At 45.3% G+C, this 25,000-nt stretch overlaps 1 protein-coding gene across 2 annotated transcripts in view; it reads left to right on the top strand.

The window, feature by feature from the left end:
* The window catches only part of LOC147689618 (exonuclease 3'-5' domain-containing protein 2-like), a 91,856-nt gene that overhangs the window by 25,013 nt on the left and 41,843 nt on the right, over nucleotides 1–25,000 (top strand). For both annotated transcript variants that reach the window (XM_086937045.1, XM_086937044.1), the window contains exons 3-5: nucleotides 4,806–5,062; nucleotides 9,587–9,713; nucleotides 19,117–19,427. In XM_086937045.1, the coding sequence (XP_086793171.1) occupies nucleotides 4,806–5,062; nucleotides 9,587–9,713; nucleotides 19,117–19,427 (695 nt within the window). The remainder of the gene's footprint in view (nucleotides 1–4,805; nucleotides 5,063–9,586; nucleotides 9,714–19,116; nucleotides 19,428–25,000) is intronic.

Genomic DNA, 25,000 nt, shown 5'->3' with positions numbered 1-25,000 from the left:
CGGTCGGCTTGTTGTCTGTGGTGGGGAGGGGGGTGGTACCCGGCATCTGTTTGCTGAAATTGTCATAGAGGGCCTTGATTTTCAGATGGAAGTAGGAGCTGAGCTTGTTGCAGAGTTCCTGGGAGGGAGTGACGTCTGTGGCTTGGCTGGGGGGTTTGGTGAATTGCTGTATAACGTTGAAAAGTTCTTTGGCGTTAGTTGTGTTGGTGTTGATCTTGTTCTTGATGAAAGTCCGCTTGTTGTCCCTTATTTTCCGGTGGTATTCCTTCTGGGCGTTTTTGTGGTTGTTCAAGTGTTCTGTGGTTTTACGGTTTTGCCATGCTTTTCTCGAGGTGTCTGCAGGAGTGCCTGGCTTATTGGAGTTCAGTGGTGAACCAGGCGGCCTTCAGGGGCGTTGTTTGGCGGGGTGGCGGAAGGATGCAGGTTTGTCAGCGCAGCTGGAGAACCAGCGGTGGAGTTCTTTGACTGCAGAGTTGGCATCGGTCGTGGCGCTGAGGGGGTCTAGGAGGAGGGTGGTGTTGAGGTGTTCCTCTGTGATCTTGCTCCAGTTCCTTTGTGGCGGGCACGGGGGTTTGAGTGTGGTGGTGGTGTTGAAGGTGAAGTGAACGCAGTGGTGGTCTGACCAGAGATGGTATAGCTGAAGCGGATGTCTTTTCATCCTGCGAAGAAGGGGTCAAGGGTGTGTCCTGATCTGAGAGTGGGGGTGGTGACTAGCTGCTTCAGTCCAAGGTTGGAGAGGTTGTGAAGGAGGGCGGTGTAGTCTGGGTCGCTGTGATTGTCGAGGTGGAAATTCAAGTCTCCGAGTAGGATGTAAAGGATTAGCACAAAAGGATCTAGGATACGATACCGCACTTATCTAACTAATGGGAAAAATATTTACATTTGTGCGTCGACCAACAGGGAACCAGACCCTTTTGATTCTCTTTGTTGTGAAAGAACCTTCCACAACAGACAATTGTAAAAGTATATGTGGCCCGCACACACAATTAAAGACAGCCTGTTCATTCAATGATGATTCACATTGATGTATATTCCTTCAATCTTTATTTTCTTATTACACTTCGCAGTAGCCAACGCGTTACGTCTTTTTTAAGGACTTCTTCAGGGCTCCTCACTCCATGTATTTGTTCCACCAAGTCTCCTATCCTCTTACGACAACAGTGAAATCATATCCCTTTTCAGTAATACTGTGTGTGTGGATCTATTTCTGTATTCTATAGACAAAATTCATTTAGATTCTCTATTAGAATCTTCCCACAGATCAATATTTCAAGGTCCTCAGGGTACAAAGAAAGACCTTAGTTTCATCAGTGTCGTGTCGTCCTCAGCCTGAAGAATTTCCAAGCAGGCATACACTAAACGGACAACGATGTGTGGTCAGTGTAGACCCATTCCTGCACTGGTATATAAGTGCGCGTACGCGGGTTGCGGCTGGAAAATTGACAGCTGAGGAAATAGAGCAGCAGCAGGGAATACGGCGCTAAAAAGGCATGTGGAGCCAATGGAGTTTCATCAGCCTGGGAGTAATGTGATCTTATTTCTTCCGGTCCAGGATGAGATCTGCTGTAGCCTGTAGAATGCCCGTGTGAAGTCTGGGAGACCAGAGAGCAGGGCGTTACCACTGTCCTGATAGAGTAGGGGAGGGCCTGAACAAAAGTTTTGAAATCTGTCTGGAAGAAATTATTTCATTTTCTTTCTTTCTTTTTTTTTTAAGAAAGCTGGTAGCAGGCTTTGTTGTTTTATTGGCACTGTGTTCCTTGAAGGGGAAGTTGGTGTCCATGGTCATTTAAAGTAACTTGGCATTCAGTAAACATTGGGGTTCCAAGTCGTCAAGGTTCAGGTCATTGAGCCTGTGTGTACTGTTTCTTGCTTTTGTTCTTAGTAAATAACAGGGATTCTGTCTTGGTGGTGCTGGATATGCAGTTCTAGATAAAGTGCAGGTAGTATTTGAGGCATTGTATGTCTGGACCAGAGGAGACCTTAAAATATTCAAATATATTGTGTATCATTGAAATATTGGGGACTTTTGATGCTATAATCTGTGAGTAGAGCCCCAAGAAGCTCACGTAAAGGTTAAAGATGACAGAAGACCATATGGAACCCTTTAGACTCCGCAGGTGATTGGTGTCCATGTGAACAAACTTTCTATTGGAAAGGTAGGAAGAGAACCAGTCAAGGACAATGCTGGTGAATCTCATTTGAGAACACAGTTTGGGGAAAGAAAACGTTGAATGGTTCTGTATTGAAGTCCAGCAATATTACCTGTCAGGGTCATCTTCATTTGTGGTCAGAAGGGTATATTCTAAGATGAGTAAGATAGCTGTCTCCTTGCTGGCAGTGCGATCGGATGTCAGATTGGTCGTCAAGCAGGAGATGGTTACCATTAAGTGATCCTGGAATTGAGCATAGATGATTTTTTGGTCTTGCCTACCAGACGGCGCTAGCTTTTTGGTTGCGAAAGATCTAATGTGAACTTATAGTGGTCTTACAAAACTTGGTTGCTTACCATTGGTTGGCGTTATTGTCACTCTCATTAGCTTACTTCTTATTCGATGGCTTACATTCTTCTTCTTGTGTTTGATCCTCTCATGGAGCATAGCCTCCTTACCATTGTTTTGATTGGTTAATATAGATCAATCCACTGCTCAATTTTAGGAAGCTATTTTCTTTTTGGTTAAGCAAGCCATAAGAGCGCATTTGTTGTCAGTCTCTCTCTCTCTCTCTCTCTCTCTCTCTCTCTCTCTCTCTCGTGTGCTCCTCCCTCTGCCAAATACCCGCCCTGCTCTTATATTCACGTGCAGCTCACTTTCTCTCTTGCGTGCTTCTCCTCCCAAACTCCATCATGGTCCGTTTTGTTCTCTCTTGTGCGCTTCTCCCCAGAGCCTTGTTGCTATCTCATGTGATATTTTTCCCCTTCTCCTCTGATCTGCTCTCCCCACCTTCTCCTCCTTTGCACCTCCACCACTGTGGTTCTTTTTTTATGTTTATTTTGAAAGGTGTAATTTTCTTTTTTGTTTTTTTGATTGAAGTGGCGTCCATGATCTTGGATGGGTAAATGGAAAATGGCACCCCACACCATGCTGTAGGCATGACCATGGATGGACGCAGCTTTTTCTTTCTTCATTTTTGTTTTGCTTGTGCTGCACAGCATTGGCAGACTGCATTGACGAAGCTAAGATGTCCATAAGGCAAGGCATATTGGCTTTGCAAGTGCTTATATTTGAAGAAGATGAGAGAGACCCCTTTCACCAACCAGGGGAGTAGAGTACTACTTGCAGGTAGAGATAAGATTTTCCCTTGGTGGACAGTTAATGCAAATCCTGAATTGTAAAATTATCAACAGTGAGAAATATCATAAAATATCAGCCCATACGTTGAAATCTACCTAATTCTAAATATAACCAGACTAAATATAAAATGTAATGTTGAAAAATATTTTTATTTAAAAAAAAAAAGTTTTGTAGTGTTTGCTGTTAAAAAGTATAGACATAAAATTAACAATTCATAACAACCTATTATATATCATCAAAGCATATATTGTACCTATGCACAGGAAAAAGCTGAGCAAAAAAACCTTAAAACAATGTATTAGTGTAAAACTAATACCAAGACTGGAGCGACACAAGTGAGGTCCGATAAGGTACGTGAGGCCTAGAAATCAGTTATAGGAACGTTATTTTAAATAACTGTTTCAAAGTTCGTATTAATGGGTGAGTTACTATGTTTAGGTTTTATAATATAAAAAACAAAGGCAGCCGACCGTTAGAAAATCATCCAACAACGCAATCAATTGGCATTACAAAAACATAAAAACGACTGTTTCCAAGGTATGCGACGACTCATTTTGTAAATTGTTCACCGTTATAAAACAGTTGGAGCTGCAAGGATGTCTTCAATAACCAACCCTATTTATGTATTTTAGATTTATTAGCAGTGCTGTCCATCTAGGTAATCCATTTCCTGTGGAGAGATCAGTTTGTAAGCTGGAGAACTTAGGGTTGTATATTGGTAGGGATGGTATGCTTCCTCTTACCGGCATCTCACTTCTACATGGGTGCTCCACAATCTTCACCTATCGCTTTGAGTAAAACGTGATGTTACAACAATGAAAATGCTAATTGTGCCTGAGGTGTTGGGATGTTTGGGGTAATGCAGATATGTGACAGTCCTTGCACTTCAGCACCTCTCTCACCTTTATTGCAATTTACGTTCCTGGGGCAGAAGTCCCTATTATTAAGGGATCCAACACCCGAGTGGGAGAGCTGTGTGGGGTTGGAGTGATAAATTAATTGGATGGCAAACTTATTGATTGGTAAGGATTAAGAGACAGTAGCATGTTGCATGGGGGTGAGGATGGCTTATGCTGTATGTCTGTAATCTACGTGGGTGGAGGCATGCAAAGGGAACTCGTGAACAGACGATTTGCTGGCATTAGTATTTGAACATTAATATTCAAATCTTATCACTGTAAAAGGAAATCAAACTCCTGATGTTTGACTATCTTCAGTCTGCAATGCCAGGCAAGCTCACAGGTGCTTTAGTTACGCCGAGAGTACTTCGCACAGTAGTTCTCTGGAAGCTATAACTGGTCCACCATGGCCCTGCTACAAATTGTCATATACTTGTACTTGTCCAGAGGTTCATTTCCCAGTTAAGGTTGTGTTGACCTTAACTACATTTTTGATGTGATGCCCTGCAATTGCGTTTGAATTGCATATTCCTTGTCTCAGTTGGTGATTAATTGAAAGCTAAAAGATTAACCTTGTTTAACCCCTTTATTAATCTAATCTTTGCTTTGCTTGTAGGTGTCTGCTGAAGGAAGATCAAGCCCCGTCTCGCTACTCCAAATGGCCTCCCATAGTGGGCGCTGTGTCCTTATTCGCTTGCCCCAACTGACCTCCGGCACCGCACCCATCCCAAAAACTTTATTGAATCTTTTGGCAGATGGCAGTGTCTTGAAAGTCGGAGTTGGATGCCGTGAGGATGCGTGTAAACTGCTTCACGACTATGGCCTCTCAGTCAATGGGACAGTAGACCTTCGGTATCTGGCTATGAGGCACAGGTTTGTGTTTGTACCATCTACAGAAACAGTCACAAAGTGCAAGGCCGGGAAACTGGTTTCAACTTTTCAGTGCTCGGGTTTAGCATAGTGGAATCAAATGGAGTGAATATGAAACTGTGACCAAGCATAAATTTAAACTGGATGGTGGGTCGATAAGATCAATATATTGTCCGATACATGCTAATAGCTAGAAACAGGCTAGTTTGTAAGAAACACATGAGAGGGAACAACTCAGAAAGGTTGAGGGGGTAAATACTCAAATCAAGTAATCACAAACCTTGTCAGGGTGAACCCTTAAAGTCAATAAATTAACTTGAGTACAACTCTGTGGTAGCTTTGGACCAGTGCAGCGGGGTAAACTTAGAGGTAATGTGTAGAGTATTCATGCAGTACTGAAACAATAATTAAAGTTGAAATGCAAAACAATGAAAATCCCAAAACAAATTGGAAAAATTGAATGAAACAGTGGCAAGAAACACAAAGTACTAATGATAGTCCACGATCGAGGTAGAACAGGACCTAGGTGCAATTTGACGCTGACCGCAATGGAGCGGGTCAGATACACTAACGAAGTTCATCCAGATCAAAGTTATTTACAACTTTTTTTACTTTCGTCCTCTAAGTCCCAATCCACCACAGGTGTATGTTTCTAGATCAAAACCAGGATCTCAGGGGAGGCACTTAGAGACTCGCAGGATGGCAGGCAGAGGCCAATGCGAGGGTCCAGTCAAGGTCCAGTTACCACTTGCCAGCTAGGCAATTGCAAGAAATGGCTTCTTGTAGCTTGTTTTGTCGTGGTGACTTTAACAAGACGTCAGCCTTATGACCCTTTGAGTTCACTTCTTTATCCTGGGTACAAGAGGAAGAGCAGGTCTAGTAATCTAGGCTTGTCTCAGGCAGCAGATTCGGTCCCCTTACATAGGTCTAGAAGTATTCTGACGTTGGTGGTTGGAGATGCCACACAATGATCTCCGCAAGAGGCTCATAGTGATGGAGGCCAGTCTGGCAGGGAAGACCCAACAAGGGTACTAGCCTGGGTGTTAGCTACATCTGCTTGTGACAGGGTAGAACTCTGAAGTTAAGTCCTTGGGCCTGGCCTATAGGCCATCCTGTCAAGGGCACAACAACACATTCTCACACCCACAGCCTTTTGTCCCTCTCCTGCGAGCAATTCCACACCTCATTCTCAAATAGTGAAATGCTAATTACTGGCTGGCAGAAGTAGGAGAACAAAATGCATATTTAGCTTCCGGGGATCTCGGGCAGAGAAAAGGTAATTTTTTAAAGTTCATCTTTCCAAAATAGTTCTTACAAATCTAACTTCACCATTATATTGGGCTTATAATAAAAATATCAGAAAATCCAAACTGCTGCTGTTTACCTGCAAAGATAACATTTATTAAACTTAATATTGTGTCCTAGTGCTTTGCCATGGAACAGCCAGCCCTGCTACAGTGAAATTACCTTTAAGGGCTTTTTCACCGTAAGTACATGTTTAACATATATTTTTACGTGCCCTACTTTTAAATGCCATACACCCTGCTGTATGAGCTGTAAGGCCTTCTTAGGGGTTAATAATAAATACTGAAAAGGAAGGATTAGGCCTGTCAAAAGGGATTATTTTGATAGGTCGCATTAGCAGTCAAAACCTGCCCAGCCAGGCTACCGTTGGCAGGCCTGCAGTCATGCTTGCATTTGTCACTGTTGTTGATGGCACAAAAGGTGCTGCACTCCACTTGTGACATTTAACTTACAGGCCCTTATACACCTTGGCACCATATGCGAGGGACTTGTTAAAAAGGTAAATATGCCAATCAGGCGAATACAAATTTTACCATGTTGAAAGGAGGAGCACAAGCACTTGACTACTGGGTAGCAGGGTATAGCGCAGAGTTTTATAGCCAGCAAAATGGGATTCAGCGAAAAGACAAAAACAAAATGGGGTGCCCCTGCAGAAAGGGCAAAAATCCAACATGCATGAAGTACATGTATGCATTTCCCGCAGTGTAATCCCTATCAGTGCTTATGCTTTGTTTCACATTGTTTTTAAACCCTCCGCTGTCCTTCGGGTGAATCTTATATGTTTGTGGCAATGACAGCAGGCAACATGGACATGGGTTGGGAGGTAGTCTTGTGTAGGTAAAAAGGCTGACTTCCATGCAGAAACAAAACCAGGTTTAGGTTCTGAGACCTGGATCCATATTTCGGCCCTTCTCTCTTTGTTGTCTTTTGTTGTTGTTGTTAGTTAGGGAGGGTGTTTCTCCTCTGTACCACTGCTACACTCCTAATTTTTTCAACCTTTTGGGGTAAAAGAGTGTGGGGTGAAGAGGCAACAGATGGATCACTGGTGTGATATTGCCATCAGAGAGAGAGGGATCCTCATGGCATTGAGAACTACCTATAGGTATCCAACTCTTCCTGCTCCCTATTGTCCCTCCAGAGCTACAGGAAGGTCTTATAGCCTGATGTAGTTGTAGGCTATGTTTCAGTCACTGTTCTAAACAGGTTCATGCTTCATGAGATGCTGTTTTTGAATCTTAGAGGGATGAGAAAGCTTTGCAGCGTTTGTATTTTTCATCCAACATTCCATCTCGGTTTGCACCTAGCCATATGCAAACCTGTCTTGCCCCTGTTCCAGTAGGAACAGTCCAGCCCAAACTGCCAGGCCAGGTCCTCCCTGAACTGGAATACAAGCCATCTAGGAGAGGTTTCACTCTGATTACGACTCATCGCCAGGTCTAGCTTGATTGCAGTGGCACAGTGAGCATAGGACCCATGTCTGGGCATACCTATCGCACATGGGGAGGCCACAGGAAGAACAATAAGGGGATGGACGGAATGCTCAAATTAATCTCGGCCATTGGTAATCGCTTGGGGTGGCATCCCCCTCCATCATCTTTGATGCCCAAAGTACCTGCCCACAGCATTATCGCGAAGGTCCGTAAATGTGAAATGAGAAGAGGGAAGCTGCACTCGCCTATGTAGAATCACTTTGGCAATATTGTGCAAGACTTTCTTTTGGATCGTATACTGTGGCTGATATTTTGATATACCACTCTCATAGGTCAAACAGTGCCATTTGTGTGGCTGAAACAAAGAATTCCCACAGTGGTCCTTCTGTATGTCTCAGCACCAGTCCATTGGCATACAGTGCTTGTTAAGTGAGGAATCCCTCATGTGAGGTGGTGCTTGCGCAGAGCTCTTAATTTTCCATGGTGCACGCTGTAGAAGCTCATCATCTAGTCCAGGATTTTGGTTTGCATTCTGGGACTTAATGTTTTGATAGTCCTGTGGGATAAACCAGGGCTACAAGTCTCAGAATACAAAGCAAAAGCATAGACGGGTTGAGCTACTCGCAGGCAGACCTTGGAAACTTGAGAGCTGTACCTGCTGGCGGATCATTCTCTGAACCAATGGCGGAGTTAAACTTATCACCTGCATACATATGGGAGCTGCCATTGGTAGGTTTTCTAATCTTTTTAGAAATGCTGTCTACAGTGATGAGGAAGCATGCACATTTGGAAATGTAATGTTCTCTTTTTAGTGGGAGCCTGTTCACATTATATATCTGCTCAGTTGTTTTGTTCTGTATTTGTGTAATCTGCCTTTACTGTAGGTTTGTAGTGGGGTTGATTGTAATGGTGTGCCAGCTATATCGCATATGGAAGATATGTCGGATGTATGGGAAGTGTTCTGTCTAATGTCATTTTGTAGGATATGTTTGTGTGACGTTTCTTGTTGATTTGTATTGTTAAGAGTTAAATAGTAGCCAGCTAATAGAAATATTCGTACTGTTCGTTGAGTAAAAATGATTTATCTAATGTATACGTTATGTGTTTGTCTTTCTACTGGGAATCATATATGCACTTTGCACATTAACTAAATGAGATAGTTATCAATTGTTTACCACAAGCATTACTGGCTCGATCATGTGAAAAAAGGGCAGATAATCAGAAACCTGTGAGGGGCAAATGTTTCTCTCCAGTGAAGCCACCTATGTGAGATGCACGTAAAGCAATGGCTATGACGGAAAAGCTTATCTTGGCAATATATTTAGTTTGTTAAATTTCATAAGTAAAATATTTCTTCAGGGATTCTGCTTTGAGCTCTTTTTTGCAGTGGGATATTATTGCCTGGGAGAGAAGACCTTTCGAGAGAAATCGTATGAAAGAAAGATACTTATTTTTAAATGTACCTAAGAGTCTTGAGTTTTAATGAAGGTTATTTGTGCTACTTTGAATTTTGGATCACCCCTAATGTCATGCGATTCAGATGTTTTTGTTTTTCGAAATGCGTTTTTTACACATTTTCTTGTAAAAAAGTGAATAGACCGGCAGAGTATTTTAATATTGCCACGAATGTTTTTGTCTGGCCAAGTTGCCCATTTACAACACCTTTTACTATTGACCCTTTCATTCTAAAACAACTTAAAACGTGAAAAAAAAACGAAATTCTCCCACTCCGTTCCATTTGATTTGCCGCCTTGTGATGGGAATAATTAATAATATTTGTTTTTATTCAAAGGAAGGACATGTTTCACAACGGACTCAGTCTGAAGTCCCTGTCGGAGTGTATCCTGAACTATACGCTTGACAAGTCTGTCTGGCTGCGATGCAGTGACTGGGAGGCAGAAGAGCTAACCAGGGAGCAAGTAAGCATTTGCAACAGAGCCAAACTGGTCTTTTGTTCAGTTGGTCCTTTCCCTGGTGGGCTGTAGCCAGTGGGGGCCGGTTGTGAAAGCCAAGGGCTTTTCCTTTTAATGTGCCTCTTTCTTCATCTCCCAGGATTAACTGCAGCAGGCACAGGGGCGGGAGAGTGAGCGAGTGATCTGAGTGGGGAACGAGACCGAAGGATGGAGAGAGAATGGATGGGTGGAAGCGAAGAGAGAAATAGATAAGAGGAGTGAAGGAGAGGTGCTAGTTTGAGCACTGTTAGCTTCGGTTTCCAGTCGGGCAGTGATTTCCAGTCAGCCTGCTCATTGATCAGGTTGCGACACGTGCATCAAATCCTGAGTGTGTGGTGCGATGGAGGCAAATGGTGCCTCCTCAAGGGCCAACTGTATCCTTATCCTTCCTTTTTTTGGTGATTATGTTGGTGGGCAGGCCTTTTCAGAGGGCGTCCTAGTTCTTACATGAGCACAGTTTATCGGAACAAGTTTACTTTCACCCTTCAAAGCATTTTGCAGTCCAGTGCATTTAAATGGAAAGTTCATCTTGGAGCCCTGTTTGTGGGGGTGGTTAGTGCCATGAGGCAAGGCCTTTATGTCGGTGGTCCGCACTCTACTGCATAAATAGGGGAGGGTGCTTACTACCCATAGTTTGAAGTATAGGCATATGTGGCATCATGTGCCAGTCTTCTGCCCAAGTCCTAGTACATTGTTAAAGGCAGCGTCACACTGAACACACAGGCATGCTCTTAACACAAGCTCGATGAAGTAGAATTTGTCCTTGCAACCTGGTCTTAATGCCGTCACACATGACCTCCAGGGTAACTCAGCTTGAAACCCATTGTTACTGCTTAGGCACAGTGTGGCACCTGTTGGCTACAACACTTTGTAAACATCCTGGAGAGCTAGCACTTTTTCTTCCTTTGTCAAACATGTTGAGGGTTATCGATGGAAGCTCCGCAAGCGTATACCTCCCATCTGAAGACCGAACAACACCACAGTCTAGTTATGTATAGAGAAGGATCCATGGGAACACAAGTGTTTTGCTCATCTGTCAAGATTCAGTCCTATTCTTCCACAGTTAATGTTGTGAAATAAAGACAGGCACCTTTTCGTGTTTACTTGGTCATTAACTAAGAACAGTGGGACCATTCAATAAACTCTTAAACACAAAGAGACTGTTGAAGATTAGGAGCAGGTCATGTTCAGCAGGGACAACCCAGAGAAAACACCCAGCTTGGTCTGTTCCATATGTGTTTTATGGACCCATGCCAATCCATGTGACCTAGTGCAGTTATACCATTAAGAGCCGGCAAATGGGCTTCAGCATATGCAGGTCGTGATCACGTCACAGGGACGTGTTGCAAACACATTGTAGCAGAGTGCCGAGAACCTGGGGTATCTGGCGTCTGATTTCTCATTATGACGTTCTTTTCTTGAAGGGTTTACAATGCACTGACTATAATCTTCAAGGAAGCCTCAGACTGATGGACTGTGGAGAGCGGTTGTATCCAAGATGTTGGTTGGCGTGATCATGCAACATGACCTCTTAAAAAGTTTATGGGTCTCTACAAGAGCTGCTAAACAGCATGATTATTCACTGCACAAGACCTCTAGCACTGACATTTGAAATCAGGGCTTTAACTCCTAAGACCTCTTCCTGTGCTTGTTTCCATCCAAATAGCATAGTGAAGGCAAGGGCTGCACAGGTTTGACTCCTAAATGGTGCAGTACTCACCAAATATCTCCGAAGACCGTAACACCAAACCCACCTGAGTGATCCGTCTGTACCAATGTGCAGGGTCAGAGAAAAATAAGGAAAGGGGTAGAGAGGGAACAATGAAACACTGGTGCCTCGACAAGCCAGAAAAAGACTAATGTGAACACAAATAAAACATCCAGGGGAGTATGCCGAACTTCTATGGGCAATGTAAGTAGTACCATGTTTCCAGCAGAGAGGCAGCAGTTCTGATAGATACATCTGCCGTGTGGATTCCTCACCTTGTGAATATCCCCCTTGCGTCAGCAACATTCGGAAAATTCTTTTGTAGCCTCGCGCCGACGTGGACTCGGACGTCACAGAGACACGACATCGCTCGCGACTCCGCTGACGTCACCGACGCCTACAATAGGCCCACGCCGGCGTGATGACATCAGTTCCCTTTTTTCCGCGTCATCGACGCTAACGGTTTAACGGGTTACTCTGTAGCTTCTAGTATCCTATTACTTTGTTTCCTCGATTCTCCTTTCTCTGACCTTGTTGCTCGTTTGTCATGTCGACAAAGAAGACTGGGTTTAAGCCTTGTGGAGAATGTGGGAAGATGATGTCCGTTACGGACCCTCACCAAGACTGCATATGGTGCTTGAGCTCGGATCACGACGTTGAAGGTTGTTCATCGTGCCAGAAGATGAATCCGAAGGCTCTTCGAGAGCGGGAATCGAAGCTCCTGGTGGCCAAGCTTAAAGCAAGTAAGGTTAGGAAGTCTTCGAAGCGCTCGAAGAGATCGAAGTCGAGATCCAGGTCGAGGTCTCGTGAGGCGTCGGCCTCGAAGTCCTCGTCTGACCGTGCTTCCGGTTCTCGGAAAAAACATAAGAAGAGGAGGCATGAATCCCGTCATCATTCAGGGGATAAGTCTGGTTCAAGATCAAGGTCTCCCAGGAGGGTGAAGTCGAAGGTGATTCCTCCACATGTGTCGGATCATGAAGGTGAGGCTTCGCTTTCGGAGTCGGTGGCCCATTCTCCGACTCCGGTTCCGGCTCCGGCTCCGTCTCCGGCTCATTCTCCGACTCCGGATGACGCTGATGGAGTTCCTGTTGAGGGGGAATCCTCGAATCCTGTTGAAGAGGCAGATTCAAACCTTCCTCAAAGTCATCCTGAGCATCCACCATTCCCGACTCCAGGTCAGGACCCTTCCGCGTTTTTAAACGCGATGTATGGTGTTTTCTCAAGATCATGGTTCCCCTCTGGTGCGCCTTCGGGCCCCATGGGTCCTATGGCCTTTAATTTGGGTGTTCCTCACTCATATGCTCCGGCACCATTCATGCCGTTTATGCCAACCCCGACTCCGCTGTGGCAGTACCAAGTTCCACCAGGGTCGACGCCGGTATCGACGCCGGCTCGCCCGAAGTCGACGACTCCGGCTCCGACGTCACCGGCTCCAAGCAAGTCCATGGATCCTCCTTCCAAGCCCTCGGATTCGGTTCCGAAGTCGGCTCCGGCGCCGTCGGATTCGACTTTGGATTCGGCTGCACTTCGAGTCAAATTCAGGTCTCGAAGAGAAGCTCAACATCTGCTTGAACAACAGAGGGTTGATGAGTCTTCTTCAGATATGGAGGAAGGCGAGCTGGATGCTGGCAGTTTCGACGACCTGGCAGAGGAAAGTGGTCTCGAGTTTTCCCCGGAGTGGTCTTTGCCTTCGGGATCTGATACTCCCTCCAGGGATATTCAACCGTATCATGTTGTCATGAGGAAGGCAGCTGGACTTTTGGGTTTGTCTTTGCCTACTGTCGAATTTGCTGACTGAAGTTCTTCATTCTCCTAGTCAGGCTGTGGAGCCTTTGCTTCCATTTAATGAAGCCTTAAAGGAACCCATTATGGAGGTTTGGAAAAAGCCTTTCTCTGCTCCTGCAGTTTCCAAGAACGTGGCTCAGAGGTATAGGGTGGCTCCTGAGGACCCTGCATTCTTGTCATCACACCCTTCTCCTGAGAGCTTGGTGATTCAGGCTGCATGTTCTAAAAAATCGATTGGGGCTTTTCCGCAGGTGCCTGGCGACAAAGAGGCCAAGAAACAGGACCAAATAGCTAAAAAGAACTTTTCTTCGGCTAGTATGGCACTGAAATCTACGAATGCCACTTGCCTTATGGGTAGATACATTCATGCTCTAATGGACTCTATGCGCACATTGATCCCTAAGGTTCCAGAGGATAGCAGAAAAGACTTTGAGGAAGCATTGTCTGATTCTCAAGCTGCTGCCCGTCAAGTCATCCAAAGCGAGCTTGATTCTGCGGATTCTGTGGCGAGGATCATGGGCACAGCGGTTGCCACTAGGCGTTCGGCTTGGTTGAAGTCATCCGATTTTTCAACTGATGTGCAGTCTGCTTTATTGGATTTGCCTTTCGATGGTGAGGGGCTCTTTGGAAGGAAAGCAGATGCGGCCTTGGAAAGATTCAAGGACAGCAGGGCGACGGCTAGATCTCTTGGTCTTCAGGTCAGAGGCTCTATGACCAGGAAATTTAGAGGTTTTGGCCGTTCCTTTCGTACATATAGACAAGGGCAGCAGCAGCAGCAGCAACAACAGCAGCAGCAGCAGCAGAATACCCGGTATAGATCATACAGGGGGAAGCAGAGAGCACGTCCTCGGGGGCGTCAGCCCAATTCCTCCTCTACCTCCACCAACCCCCCAGCCACAGATAAGCAGCCCTAGATCCGCCATTCAGGATCATGTAGGCCCGGTGGGGGGCCGGCTTACCCACTTTCTACGAGATTGGGAATCGGTTACATCAGATCTTTGGGTTCTCAATCTCGTGGAAAATGGGTATGCCCTTCCCTTTCGGGAATTCCCTCCCAATTACCCTCCTTGCCAAGGGTATTGCTCAGAGGAACATCTGTTTCTCCTTCAGGAGGAAGTCCAAACTTTATTGAAGAAAGGTGCGATAGAGGTGGTCCCAGAGCGGGAAAGGGGTCAGGGATGCTACTCCCGGTATTTCCTGATTCCCAAGAAGGATGGCAGGCTTCGTCCTATCCTGGATCTCAGGATCTTGAATTTTTACCTGAAGCAGGAGAAATTCAAGATGCTCAACCTTGCACAGGTTCTTCAGGCTCTGCTGAAGAGGACTGGATGGTGTCGCTCGACTTGCAGGATGCGTATTTCCACATCCCCATCCTGAAGTCGCACAGGAAGTATCTCCGTTTTACGGTGGGATCGCAGCACTATCAGTTTGCGGTCCTTCCGTTTGGACTTACTACTGCACCTCGGGTCTTCACCAAGGTGATGGCAGTGGTGGCGGCGCATCTCAGAAGATCGGGGATTCCTGTATTCCCCTATCTGGACGACTGGCTGATCAAGGCGGAGTCGTCGGAGATTGTGCTTCATCATCTGCAGGAGACAACCCAGTTGTTGTACAGATTAGGTTTCTCGATAAATGTACCCAAATCTCACCTGGTGCCCTCCCAGCGCAACCTGTTCATAGGTGCTGTACTGGACACAACTGTATGTCGTGCATTCCCTCCGCCTCAAAGGATTCGCGACATACAGGATATGATTCCTTTATTCTACAATGGAGCGGTTGTTCCGGTCCTGAAGGTCCTTCGCCTGCTCGGTCTGATGGCTTCTTGCATTCTCCTGGTCAACCATACACGCTGGCACATGAGGGCACTCCAGTGGTTCCTCCGCAGGCAGTGGTATCAGCACAACGGAGATCTCAGGGAGTCGGTGAGGATCTCCAGAGAAGCTGCAGCGGATCTGTCTTGGTGGGGCGTGGAAGGCAACCTGTCTCATGGGAAGCCTTTTCATCTGCCTCCTCCGGTGGCCACGGTAATTTCGGATGCATCTACTCTAGGGTGGGGTGCTCATCTGGGGGATCTGGAGGTCAAGGGTCTTTGGTCTCCAGAGGAAAGGTTGCTTCACATCAACCTTCTAGAATTGCGGGCGATTCGTTTAGCGCTCAAGGCATTCCTCCCTTCCCTTCGCGGTCAGTCAGTTCAAGTCCTGACGGACAACACGACCGCGATGTGGTACATCAGCAAACAGGGAGGAGTAGGGTCGCAGTGTCTCTGCAGAGAGGCACTGCGTCTCTGGTCCTGGGTTCAGGACCATCAGATTTGTCTGATGGCAAATCATCTGGCCGGGGTTCTGAACGTTCGGGCAGACGGTCTCAGTCGGCAGTTCTCTGCCGACCACGAGTGGAGGCTTCACCCGGAGGTGGTTCACAGCATCTTTCAGATGTGGGGGACTCCTCGGGTGGACCTGTTTGCCACTCGCGAGAATGCTCACTGCCCGTCATTCTAAAGTCTCCAGTATCCGATGCAAGGAGCCTTGGGGGATGCGTTTCAGTTGAGCTGGGGAGGTCAGCTCCTTTACGCGTTCCCTCCCATACCCTTGATTCCTCGGGTTCTGAGGAAGATTCGCCAAGACCGGGCCCAAGTTATATTGGTCGCCCCGGATTGGCCAAGAAGGGTGTGGTATTCAGATCTTCTCCACCTCTCCTCTCACCGGCCGCTCCGTCTCCCTTTCAGGGCAGACCTCCTCTCTCAGATGGAGGGGCAGGTTCTACACCCCCACCTCCAGACATTACACCTTCATGCCTGGAGATTGAGCGGGGCAACCTGAATTCCTTTTCCCTCCCGCCTGACGTTGTGGATGTCATCTTATCCGCCAGGCGTGACTCCACTAAGTCCATCTATTCTTATAGATGGTCGGAATTTGTTGAGTGGTGTAGGGGGAAGTCTATTGACCCTGTGAGAGCCCATTTATCTGATATACTACAGTTTGCTCTTTCTCTGGCGCAACAGGGGCTTGCTGTTGCTACTGTGAAGGGCTACCTTTCGGCGCTGTCAGCTTTTCTCTGCTTGCCTGACCAGCCCTCTCTTTTTAAGTCTCCCGTGGTCTTGAGATTTTTGAAGGGCCTCACGTATAAGTTCCCTCCTTCACCTTTTATTGTGCCTCAGTGGGATTTAAATCTTGTTTTAACCTTTCTGATGGGTGCTCCCTTTGAGCCTCTTCACAAATGTCCCATGAGGCTTCTTACCTTTAAAACAGTCTTCCTCGTTGCAATAACCTCGGCAAGGAGGGTAAGTGAGCTTCAAGCTCTGAGCTCTAAGCCCCCTTTCCTGGCCATTCATGCTGATCGAATGGTTCTCAGGACCAGGGCTGCTTTTCTGCCTAAGGTGGTGACTCCCTTTCATTTGAGTCAGTCCATTACCCTACCTTCCTTTTATCCTCCCCTACCTTCCTTTTATCCTCCCCCTCACCCTTCTAAGGAGGAAGAGAGACTGCACCGCCTGGACCCTAAGAGGGCGGTTTCCTTTTACTTGGACAGATCCAAGGATTTTCGTTTGGAGGACCAGCTCTTCGTTGGGTTTGCTGGTTGCAAGAAGGGAAGAGAGGTCCATAAAAGAACCTTATCAAGATGGATCGTTCTCTGCATTAAGATCTGCTACTCTTTGGCCGGTAAGGAACCTCCAGAGGGTATAAGGGCTCATTCTATAAGAGCTAAGTCTTCGACCTCTGCGTTGGCTAGAGGTGTGCCTGTTGAAGATATTTGTAGAGCGGCAACTTGGTCTTCCCTCCACACTTTCGCGAAGCATTACTGCTTGGATACCGAAGTCAGGAGGGACGGCCATTTTGCGCGCTCTGTCCTTCAGGATTTCCTGGTTTAGAAGAGTGGACACCCTCCTCCGGGAGTGGGGACTGCTGTGGGACTCTATTCACAAGGTGAGGAATCCACACAGCAGATGTATCTATCAGAAGAACAAGTTACTTACCTTCGGTAACGCTTTTTCTGGTAGATACAATATCTGCCTGTGGATTCCTCACTGACCCACCCGCCTCCCCGTTGTCCACTCTTCTATGCCAGAGTAATTGTACTGTAATGTATATTTATTTTGTTGTCAAGGAAATGTATTGCTTTCCTGCATTTGCTTTACACTGTGTGTTTTGCCTTGACTATTGTATACTGTGTATACTTTGTATATATCTACTGTCATTGGTCCGTCCGTGTGCCTCGATGGCACGGAAAAAAGGGCGGAACTGATGTCATCACGCCGGCGTGGGCCTATTGTAGGCGTCGGTGACGTCAGCGGAGTCGCGAGCGATGTCGTGTCTCTGTGACGTCCGAGTCCACGTCGGCGCGAGGCTACAAAAGAATTTTCCGAATGTTGCTGACGCAAGGGGGATATTCACAAGGTGAGGAATCCACAGGCAGATATTGTATCTACCAGAAAAAGCGTTACCGAAGGTAAGTAACTTGTTCATTAGGCTTCCCTGAAGTGTCATGGTCCGAATACAAGCAGTTTTCCAAAGGGGTTCTTCAATGAGAGCACGGGAGAGGAAAAACCAGAGCAACAGCAAAGGGATTCTCAAGGAATGGACCTATAAAAATTACTGAAACTAGAAAACATGAAAACCCCTACAACTAAATGCTATGTATGTTAGGGTGAACCTTCTTCTTGTTCCCAACACTACTGGAACCACTCCACTCTTACGTGAGATGTCCTATCTGTTCCTAAAAATCAATGCTTCCGAACCCTCTCTGCTGCTCAGACTGTAGGAGATTCAAATGAAATTTCACAAATTCTTTAACATTTCCGAAGTGAGGGTGCACTGTAGGCATTTAAAGACTCTGGTGTGGAGAATCTGCCCACACCCAAGTTTACAGCCTTCGTATATCTGTGAGATGGTGACAAAGAGAGGTCACTGATTACATTTTTAATGGGTGCCACTTGATCTTGTTGCGCCACTGCCTCCATCTGCTAATGTTAAAGGAGGGTGAGACTTTCTGTCGAAGGAATAAAACAAATTCTTGAGTATGTGCACTCATTGTCCCTTTTGACTTTGAGTAGCAGCAAGACCAGTTTTAATATCTCTCTTCCGTCACCAAACGTTTGATAGCACTTATCAATTCTAACAGCTAAATCTGATACACCCAGATTAACACTGAAGAGGTGTTGGCGTTACAGTCCACTAAGGAATTCTATGGTAGACTAAGAAAGAAGGTCTTACTAGTTTCGAAAAAATGAATAAGCAGCTTTCCGAGTGTCGCTGCCTTAGAAACAATTTCTAACCGCTTTGACTGAGCAGAGCTTGCATTATGGTAAATACGTAGTGATAATATAGTGCTCAAATTTATTACACTACTGTGTAGATGCACAGACTAGAAGAGTAGCTCAGAGTAATCATGGATAAAGTTGAAGATGATTGTGGGTTTAGCAGAGGGTCTTGAAGTGGTGTAGTTTGACAGGAAGTCAGTGTGGTGAATCAGAGAGCCGAACGATAAGTTTCATGGGTGCCTTTCGAGTTATCGGTTTGAGTATGCATCTGGATTACCTCTAGAGTGTAGATTTGCTATGTATCTAGCAGAGTCATTCTGCTGCAGTGGTCCTCGGGGAATTGAATAGAGGATACATCAGACTAGGGGGTAGGGATCTAACTGAAGCCCATAGGTTTGGATTTCCATAAGTACCAATGGGTGAATTTGGTTTACAGCTGACCATGTGTGTATTCCATTAACCAGAGTGATGCTGAATCATTGGCGTTCCTTGGTATGCAGCTTTGCTTCTCCAGCGGCAGACTTGCTCTTCAGGATGTTGACGGACACTTAAAGGGGGCGGGGGATGGTGATGTAGCCTGTTTTTCAATAATAGTTTCTTAATCACCCCCATTTCTGCAGATCTCTTATGCTGCCAAAGATGCCCAGATCTCCCTGGCCCTGTTCCTCCACCTGCTGCCACCTTTGCCCACGTCAGCATCCCCCGACGGCAAAGAATCACCCAGGGCTAGGTTGTTGCAGAAGTGCCAAGGCTTGGTGGATGTGCCTTTCAAAGGTTGCAGATCCACTAGGGACCCCAGTGTTGAAACCGACCACCAGCAAAAAGGGCGGTCTAAAAAGTGTGGGACAAGCAGCCAGGATGCTCCGGGACAACAAAGCAAGGACCCAAGGAAACAAAAGCGAAAGCCACTGGGCGTGGGCTACTCAGCCAGGTAATCTGTGTGAGGTGTCTGTCTGTGAATCCAAAGATCTCAATATCTAGTTATGTGACTTTGTTCAAAGAAATTTCTATTGATGTGGTTTCCTTCTGAATGTTTTGACTAGTGAACACTATTTCTCCTCCTTTGAATGTCATGGTCTGTTAGACTACATGTTATCTTTCACAGAGCTGTCAATCACCCCCTCACACACAGTTATTTATGCAGAGGTTGATGACCTAATTGGGGCATAAACAAATATGTATTGAAAATATTTCTTTTACTGGCAAACTAGGTAACAGGAAAGGTAGCACGAGTTGTTCAGTACACAAGCACCTGTAATGACCTACGTCTCTGTATGTTTTGGTGCTTCTGTCAGTCACCAGGCCATTACTTACCACATCCTTTCTCAGGATCCAGAAAGACACCACATTTCACAATACTTACCCAAGAAAGGAATAAACACTGACAACATATAAGACCATTGCAGAGGAACTTGCAAATAGCAATTCACAACACCTCCCCATCCGAGAGGGTATGCAGCAATTCACAACACCTCCCCATCTGAGAGGGTACACAACGCATGCTCCTCCTTGCAATGTATTGGATATAATAATAAGAATTTAGACATCCCTGATGGGAGCCGATTTCCCTCCTGTATCAACAATTACCCATTAGAGGGGAATCGCCCATCCCTCTGTAAGTACTTGGTAAAAAAGGGTCCCGAGCTTCCCTCACAAGGAATAAAGACAAATTATATTCTCCAAGGGTACTTTATTACATGATAATAGGATGACAAAAGAAAGAAATAACTAGACATCACAATAGACATTTGTAGCAATCACCAACACATACATATACATAGAGCCTGAAAATAAAAGACATAGTTAGATACAATAAGTACACATGGAACACCTCACCATGATCTTAGGCGTCTTGTCATGTGAAGAAGGGTCCGTCTCTCTTTCCCTCTTTGGTTGGGTCAGGACTGTCTGTTGCACAAACACGACTGCACGTCTGCACCGTGATGTATCACCAGACCGCCAGACAAGCATCTCAGCATCTCTCCCTCTCTCGGACCCCCTTTCTCTCATATAGAACTCTATCCTCTATCGAAGCTTCTGGGAGAACCCGCCTACCTTTCTCACAAGATTCCTGTACCTTTCCACACCAGGCACCCAACAGCAGCTGGCCAAGCGTTTTGTTATGACGCCAATGTGAAGAAGGCACATTCCTCCTGATAAGAACTGGTCTGCTCTGGTTCACTGCCGGTGAACAACACATGTAATCTCAAATATAACCTCTCATCTACAGAGGCTCAGAAGATGGCTGCAGTTTAGAATATGGAGTTGCTCAAGCATAGGCCTTTAATACTTGGAAAGCAGAATGATATTAGACCACGTCAAAGCCAATAGGCTAAAGTCATAATTCACCTAACTCAAATAACACTATGCACTTAATCCCTCAGTATCCACTATGGAGCACATGTGTGCACCATCATCCACAACACTGCACCGCGACATCCCATACCTTCTATTCTTTGGCAAGATTATTGTAATGCAAGACCATCCTACATTAAGGCTAAGGTAACATAGCACACTAAAGTCAGTACACAATGGTGGTGATCGAGGGTCATCACAGATCATCAGACCACTAAAGTGGCTCATTCACTACAGCACCTTTCAACACAGAGTAAACATGAAAAAATACCATATAAATGAGTGTGTAAGACTAGAATTACATGTATGGCCTGTAGTGCACTCCACACATGGTTGTACGAAATGCAGTATCCAAACACCCCTGAACGCAGCTTTTATTTATTTATTGAGTTTTATATAGCGCTGGCTAGACCCAGAGGTATCCGAGTGCTTTACATAAGGAACCAACACAGCGAGTTACAAGGTACAATAATTTAAACATTTTTCACAGCAATTTACAAAGAAAAGACAAGTAATAAAAGGCAGAAGAAGGAAAAGGGGGACAAGAATAGTAGTCAGGGGATAGCTAAGAGGGGAGAAAGGCACCTGAGGGGAGATGGGGTAAGGGCAACCAGCAAAAAAGAGAAAAACGTTTGAGAGTCATCAGAAGGAGTCAGGAGGGAGATAGGAAGGGCGGGACAGGGGTCATACAAGATGGCGGGTCCAGATCATGGGAATCGACGGAGACCATCTCCACAAAGAAATGGAGGGATGAACATAAGTCACAAGAGTCAGGGTATCAGAGCGTTTTACATAAGAAGAACAAGTAGCGAGTTATAGGTACGATACATTAAACAATTAGTTGCACAATCATAACAGAGTGAGTGGGAAAATGGTGGGGGGGAGAAGGTAGAGGGGGACGAGAGTATTGTTGTGAGAGAGGGTGAGGAGGGAGGAGGGAACCAGAGGTGGGATGGGGTTTAGCAAACTAGAAAGAAGGAGAAAAATAATAGAGTATCATCAGGGCGAGACCGGAGGGAAGGGAGAAATTATTGAGGTCAGGCAAGATGGTGGGTCTGAGTCGTGGGTATCAACTGAGTCCAACAGCGAAAAGGTGGGATGTCCAAAACTCAAAATTCCATAAGGAAGAATAAGAGCGCAGGATTAAGTGCCGAGAGTCAGAGGGGGTACGAAACAACAAAACCAAAGGTGGAAGGCTGGCTGTAGAAGGCGTGTAGAGGCTCTGGAATTCGGAGGCATCGATGATGAAGAGACCGCAGGACGTAGCTCCTGCACCCCCCTACCTGGAAGGCACACATCTGAGCAAAAAGCCAGTATGTTGGAGGTAGCGGCAGCGAGGCAGCAGCGGGGACTGGGAGAGTGAGCCGTTCTTAGAATGGTAGAATTGCAGGCGGGAAATTTGGGTCTCCCGGACCAACAGCGCTGTGGTACTCGCCCTCATTTAGAGTTCATCGCTGCAGGTGATCCTTCGTCTGGGCAGACAGCTGCTCCCTGCTCGGAGGCCATGGGGACGTTCAGGAAGAGAGTAATCATGTCTCAGATCAATTTGCCGCCATCCAGGGTTTTCCGATGAAAACAGAGCTGCGCCAAGGTAGGTCCAATTCACAGCAATCCGCAGTGAATCGTTCCGAAGGAGGCAGAAGGGGGAGGAAAGCACAGCAGCGGGACGAGGAATGCCATGCCTGAAGTCCGGCTGGGTAGGAGACGGCCACTGGAGAAACCCAGGTCAGACTCCTCTATAGCCAAACCAAGCGGCTCCACTGGGCATCGGCACATGTCGTCTGGATGTCCGTAGTCAAGGTACAGGCAGAATAGCGGGGGAAAAGGGGGATTTAGGTCAAAACGGCAATCCCTGTCCGGAAGCTCCTTGCCAAGGCATCTCACCGGGCCGCCATCCCACTCCTCTCCTAATTTTAGATTAGGTAAACAGTTTGGCATCTCCAACGCATAACTTGTGCGCTACTAGTAGCTCTTCAGCCATCTTCAAGTAACTTGCGTGTGTGCAGGCCACCCTAGTACATTAGACACTTTTGCATGGACTAAGTAGTAAAACAGAAAGGTTTCCCTTTAGGATTGTTTAACTTAAAAGCCAGTCACACCACACCATTCAACTCACGTAAACCTCATATCACAAATCAAACAGATGGTTCAGTAAAGCACTTACAAAGAAAATTATACCTATATTAAAAAATGTCACAGCATGTATTAATCATTGATACACAATAATCTCTACTCCACAAATTCATAAAACCTACACAAAAGACATTAGGTAAAAACCTCAAACTAAAAGAGTATCACTTCATAAAAAGACAGGAGACATTCAGACAATTTGCTTTGTCTTGATAGTGTTACTTCGGATACACTGCGGACAACAGAGAGCAAGGGTTCTAATTCCCTGTCACCGTGACAATGTTGGTCTTTCCGAATTAAACAAAAGCTAAGGCGTCAACGTGTTTCGGTGGTATTAAATCAATTGTGCCACCTTCTTCAGGACAAATATAATATATCTCCTTTTGATTGGTGTCACCTATTTCAAAGTAAAACAAAACATTCATTTATCTTAACTACATACAGACAAAAACATATCCACAATAGTAAGAAAGTATTTTGTAAAAACATACCAATATGATCAAATATGTTCATTCAGTATACATTCACTGTATTAACAGTAAGGCTGACATGCTCTTAACCACAAATTTGATCAAAAGTAGTTTCCTACACTTTACAATCCAATACTTGTAACACTGAGAACAATACTATTCATTGATCTTTGTAAGTGCTCTATTTCTTGATATCATACCACATTCCTTCATCCTTCCACACCAATCATTTGTATTCCAAAGATCTTGAGACTCACCCGTGCAGACGCACATAAGTGAAGGACTCCACCTCGGGTTGGTAAAAAGAGGTAGGACACTGGGATATTAAATATATAAAATCTGTGGAGTATAGTGAATTCAATATTAATACTCCTACTATGAAAATGTTAGTCTGCCAATCAGCAAATATGCTTTAACAAATTGTAAAAAAGGGCATTACCTTTACTTAGTAAAATAGTTGTTCTTTGAATAAAATAGTTATTCCTTAAATCGATTCCCTTGGGCGGTTTATCAGGCCACTTAGGGGTTGGTTCTGTCAAATAAAGCACAGGTACACAGAATTGTGATATCGGGCTCGCTAACTTAGTTATACATTTTGATCAAATGAGTTCAGAAACTGACTTCACTGAAATCTCTCATTACCTTCTTTTTGGATATCTGGTGGTTATATATTGTTGTCCACCGGAAGGGATATTTGTGTCTCCGATATTTTCTGGGAGTTCACCTATATAGATCGACATATTAACGCCATTTTTAGAATTAATTTCAATTTCCTAAATTAACTAAACTAACATCACAACGTTAGAACCTGTTAGTGTCAGACATGCAGACGCTATCTCGCCTTATAAAAATCACACTGGTTTTATCGCGGTTTATTTTTTGATTCTGGGCCCGAAGTGAGATATGGTTATGGCTACATCCATCATGACCGGTGCATAAGAAAAAAACAAAACAAAAAGAGAGAGAAGAAGGATCGTTACTCTCTATGTAGACCTATTGCTGAAGCGACATACTTTATATCAAACTTATCGGCTGCCCGGGAGCTCTCGTAGCAGTGCGATCAAAGAGAACGCGCCCGCACCTAGAGTCTCCTTTTATCCGCGTCATGTGTGATGTCATACCCGCCACCACGCCGAACTAAGCGTGAGACCAGGCTTTCAAAATGCCGTTATTATCCACATAAAGATTTCCATAACAGCGTTGTCGGTGGTTCACGTAATGGGTTCATATAGTTTTACTAAGGATTACGGTCCCAACTCAGTGTGCTGTGTACGATCGTGATTATTTATGTAAAAAAATAATACCGATCAGTCTTAATAAAATTGTGAGATGGAGACTACAACACCACACCTCTGGTGCCAAAAATAGGCGCACAAATTTCTATGCATAGATGGTGAAAAAATGTTTTGGTTTTTCATTTAGTTAGTGAATCAAACCAATATGTTAGTGTGACAAGTTTCTACATATAGAACATAAGTGTGGTTGAATAGTGAAGGGATGAAAATATTCATGCACATGTAATTAAAAAGTGTGTATATATATATATATA

This window comes from Lissotriton vulgaris, chromosome 9 (assembly GCF_964263255.1).
Source record: "Lissotriton vulgaris chromosome 9, aLisVul1.2, whole genome shotgun sequence".
In the NCBI taxonomy this organism is placed as follows: domain Eukaryota; kingdom Metazoa; phylum Chordata; class Amphibia; order Caudata; family Salamandridae; genus Lissotriton; species Lissotriton vulgaris.
The sequence above is the reverse complement of the archived record's forward strand: the minus strand, read 5'-3'. Positions and strand labels throughout refer to the sequence as shown.